General features: G+C 41.7%; 1 protein-coding gene across 1 annotated transcript; it reads right to left on the reverse strand.

Moving 5' to 3' along the window:
* Positions 1-31: 31 nt before the first annotated feature.
* On the reverse strand, positions 32-3953 carry LOC119664192 (the record flags this gene model as incomplete). The annotated part of the gene is made up of 4 exons (XM_038073728.1): positions 3884-3953; positions 2815-3793; positions 2531-2754; positions 32-2455 (listed from the first exon to the last, which is right to left on the reverse strand). Coding segments are annotated over exons 1-4 (3697 nt in total), but the record flags the coding sequence as incomplete, so codon positions are not given.
* Positions 3954-4263: the final 310 nt, after the last annotated feature.

Here is a 4263-nt window from a genome sequence, read left to right on the forward strand (position 1 = left end):
CTTGGAGTGAGGCGTTCGATTGGGAGATTACCCATCATTTGATTAAGTAGTTTGGGTTTATAACGCACGCAGTGAATACACGAGTGCACGACTCGGCGTGCAATTTCTCGAATATTAATTATCCAGAAGTTTAGTCGAGTAAGGGCAATTAGTGCTTTTGCGCCTGCATGATAGTTGCACAAGTGTATATGCCGAACATAAAGTTCCACAAAATAACAGCCCTTCGGCAACAAAATAGGGTGACGTTGGCCTACTGAGATGTCACTCAGCTCGAGGCGACCTCCCACCTTTAGTAATTGATAACCGAATACATTGTCCAGGAAGGGATTTAGATGCTTTAATGTACCTTCGGCTGGGTTCCCTCGTTGTAGGCGTTGTATATCAATTTCGAAGAATTGCTGTTGGATGACCCAAATAATACAGTGCAATGCCTTTTGTAGCTGAATAGGTTGGAGGGTACATTCTCCGTTCTTCAATTTATTCTTGGTTACATGATAAAAACGCTGTACCTGCGCTATTACTCGTAGCATCTTAGTGTATGAACTATATCTTGACAATACCTGTAATACGTAGTTGTCTTCATTTGTGTTAACGAATACAACCTTCCGCGTCTCTTTATTGACTTCTTCCATATCCAGGTTGTGACATTTCAAATGCGGCCAGTATTTATCAGCGAGTAACAAAAATTCCGGCCCCGTAAACCAACAAGACTCTGATAATTGGCGGATGTTACAGCCGCGCGACACAACATCTGCCGGGTTGGATTGGGTAGGAACGTGTCTCCATTGCCCATTTGCGGTAATATCTTGAATTTCCGCTACTCGATTGCCAACGAATGCAGACAGGGTTGATGAGTGCTGCTTCAACCAATGTAATACAATCTGTGAATCAGTCCAAAAAAACGTTTCACCCTTAAATTGCGCAAATATTGGTTGGACCTTCTGATACAGTTTGGCAAGAAGTAAGGCACCACAGAGTTCTAGTTTAGGTAGCGACTTCCGCTTTATAGGTGCCACACGGGATTTTGCAGTAAATAGCCTGACCGTCACCTTACCTGATGTGTTTTGTGATCGGAGAAATATACAGCAACCATATGCGCGTATTGAAGCGTCACAGAAACCGTGTACATCAACCTGTTGATAGTTTATGGATAGGCAGTACCTCGGCACCTTAACCGATGAAAGCGTTGTAAGATCTTGAATAAATGTTTTCCAAGCTGAGTGAAGATTTTGAGGGACTGACTCGTCCCAGTCCACACGCAAAAGCCACAATTCTTGCATCATAATTTTGGCTACGAGTATGATCGGTGCTAGTAATCCAAGCGGGTCGAATAATGAAGACGCAAGGGATAAAATGGTGCGTTTTGTTACAATATGACCTGGTTGCGCATTAAACGAAAATAGGAAAACATCTTGCATTTGGTGCCACTTGATGCCTAGAGCGCTGGTGACTGTATCTGTATCAAGATTCAAACTCTTTGTTGTAGTATCGCTGATGAAGTCATGATGGTTTGAATGCCATTTGTCAAGATCGAAGCAACCCTTCTGTAGAATGGCCGTTAACTGATGTCTGATATTGGTGAGTTGATCAATGGAATCCGCTCCACCTAAGAAGTCGTCGACAAAGAACGATGATTTAATGAGTGCAGCGCCTATTGGGTATTGTGTTTCAAATTTGTCCGCCAAATACTGCAAACTCCTGGTTGCTAAAAAAGGTGCTGATGCAGTACCATAAGTGACTGTATTCAACTCGTAAGTACTAACAGGATCGGACTCCGTATCTCGCCAAAAAATATATTGGAATTTTCGATCTGGTTCATCTATCAGTATCTGTCGGTACATCTTAACAATGTCAGCCGTCAAGGCATATCGGTGCAAACGAAATTGAAGTAGCAACAAATATAACTCCGACTGAATTGTCGGGCCGACCAGTAGAATATCATTTAATGAACGTTGCGAAGTTGTTGGACATGACGCATCAAAAACCACCCTCAGCTTGGTCGAAGTGCTCGACGGTTTTAAAACACAATGATGAGGGATATAATAATGAGGTTCGTTGGTTTTCGGAGTCTCAACACGCGTCATGTGTCCGAGCTCTCGATATTGTTTCATGAATTCTTGATAATCTTGCTTCAGTGCACGATTAGATGACAAGCGCCGTTCTACAGAACAAAAACGGCGCAAGGCGATATTGTGTGTCAAACCAAGACAATCTGGCGAATCCTTGAATGATAACCGAACGACAATTCTTCCCATCGCATTTTGGTGAACCGTTTCACGATATAATGACTCACACGCAACATGTGCTGGTGACCATGACTTTGAAGCCGATTGCACTTCCTCTATCTTCCACATCATTTCTAATTGATCGGAAACTGTATCTTCAACTGATAATAGGCATTTTGCTGCTGGTGATGCAAATGGCTGACCCTTGTACTTGCCAGATACAATCCATCCTAATAGTGTTTTTTGAAGTACTGGAAGATTTTCACCTAGTTTGATTTGACCGACAGACAAAATATCAAAGAAACTTTCAGCTCCAAGCAAAAGATCAACGCGCTTGGATTTAAAGAATTGCTCATCGGCGAGAGGTGTATTGGATGGAACCTTCCACGACGATATATCGATTTCAGAACTTGGTTGATATGCGATGTGATTCGTAATACCAAAGTTTAAAGCAAGTTCAAAATTTGAATGACGAGATTTGATTGATGTGAACGTCTGATACTTAATATTGGTCAACGAACTACCAATACTGGAAACATGCAACCGATGTTTATGTTTTGATAAACTAAGCTTCTTTGAAAACTCCTACGTTATGAAATTGACCTGAGAGCATGAATCAAGTAAGGCTCTACCCACTTGATAACTTCCCGATGAATCCTTCACTAAAACCAATGCAGTGGCAAGAATTATTTGCTCGGCCGATGACATATTAAGATGGGAATGGCTGGCAACATTGTCGTTGGGCATAGCAGCGTGTTCTGTGCGTCGTGATGATCCCGCGCTCTTAATATTCGTTGGCAATTGCGAATGATGCAAGAGAGTGTGATGTGGCTTTGCGCAAACCTTACATTTAAACGTTGATGTACAATTAACCACATGATGGCGTCGCGATAAGCAGTTTATGCAGAGTTTAAGGCCCTTCACCTTTTCAAACCTTTGAACCACCTCCAGTGCCTTAAAACGATGACAATTCTGTATTAGGTGTTCATTGCTAGAACAAAATGAGCAAGAATTGCTAGATGTAGATGCAACAAATGCGTATTGTTTTGAGCGTCTGTTAGTCTTGGAGTTAAGACTATTAGGTTTACGTTGTGATGATGACTGATTGCCGTTTCCACTGTCAAGTGATTCGAGAAACTGGCAATGCCTATCCAACAATTTTGAGCAATCCTCCCAACTGGGTAATGTGTCAAAGTTACGCGATTCATTCCATTTCCTACGTGTAATTGCGTCCGTTTTTTCCATGATTAGCGAGATAAGTAGAGCCTCACATATTTGTTTCTCTGTACCTAGCGAACAGAGTGGACCATACAAAGCGGATGCATTGTTTACCAGACTACGGAGTTGTTGGCTTGACTGACCCGATACTGCTGGTAGATCAAATAGTGTCGCGATATTTTCGGCGAAGATTAGACTATTATTGTCATAGCGCGATTTAAGCCTATCCAAAGCCTTTGGATAGTTTTCATTCGAAATAGGAAATGCCTGTACTGTCTCTAGAGCTTGACCAGTAAGGCAGTTCAATAAGTGGTTAAATTTTTCAATATTTGTGAGGTATATTTCGCGATCTATGATTTGGAGAAACGAATTAATAAAATTGTTATAATCCGAGTACTTACCACTGAATGTAGGTAATTTTAACAGTGGTAATTTTTTACTTGAGGTGGGCATCATTGCTGTTACATCTAGCACTGACGCATTGTGGGCCTCTTCCTGCAGTTGAGACATGATTAATATTTTGGTGGAAACGTATAGGTCTTCTAATTCATCTCTAGCTGTGTCAGTTGCATCTAATTTCTCGATCAAAGTCTGAAAAGCTAGGATTTGTTTAAAATATGATTCTAAAATACCTAGTCGACATTTCAGTTCTGGTTGTGAAAGCGAATTGCTCTTTCCTTTGACGAACGCCTTGATCCTTGAAATGCTCGCTTTCGTCGAGGCTCGCTGTTGTTTTAGTTCTGACAGTTCTGCCGTAGTGGTTGGCTCTGCCGTTGCCATTGGAACAGTTGTAGATACCTGGGAACAGCAAAGGATTTGA

The sequence above is a fragment of the Teleopsis dalmanni genome, unplaced genomic scaffold (genome assembly GCF_002237135.1).
Source record: "Teleopsis dalmanni isolate 2A unplaced genomic scaffold, ASM223713v2 unscaffolded_contig_1585, whole genome shotgun sequence".
Lineage (NCBI taxonomy): Eukaryota > Metazoa > Arthropoda > Insecta > Diptera > Diopsidae > Teleopsis > Teleopsis dalmanni.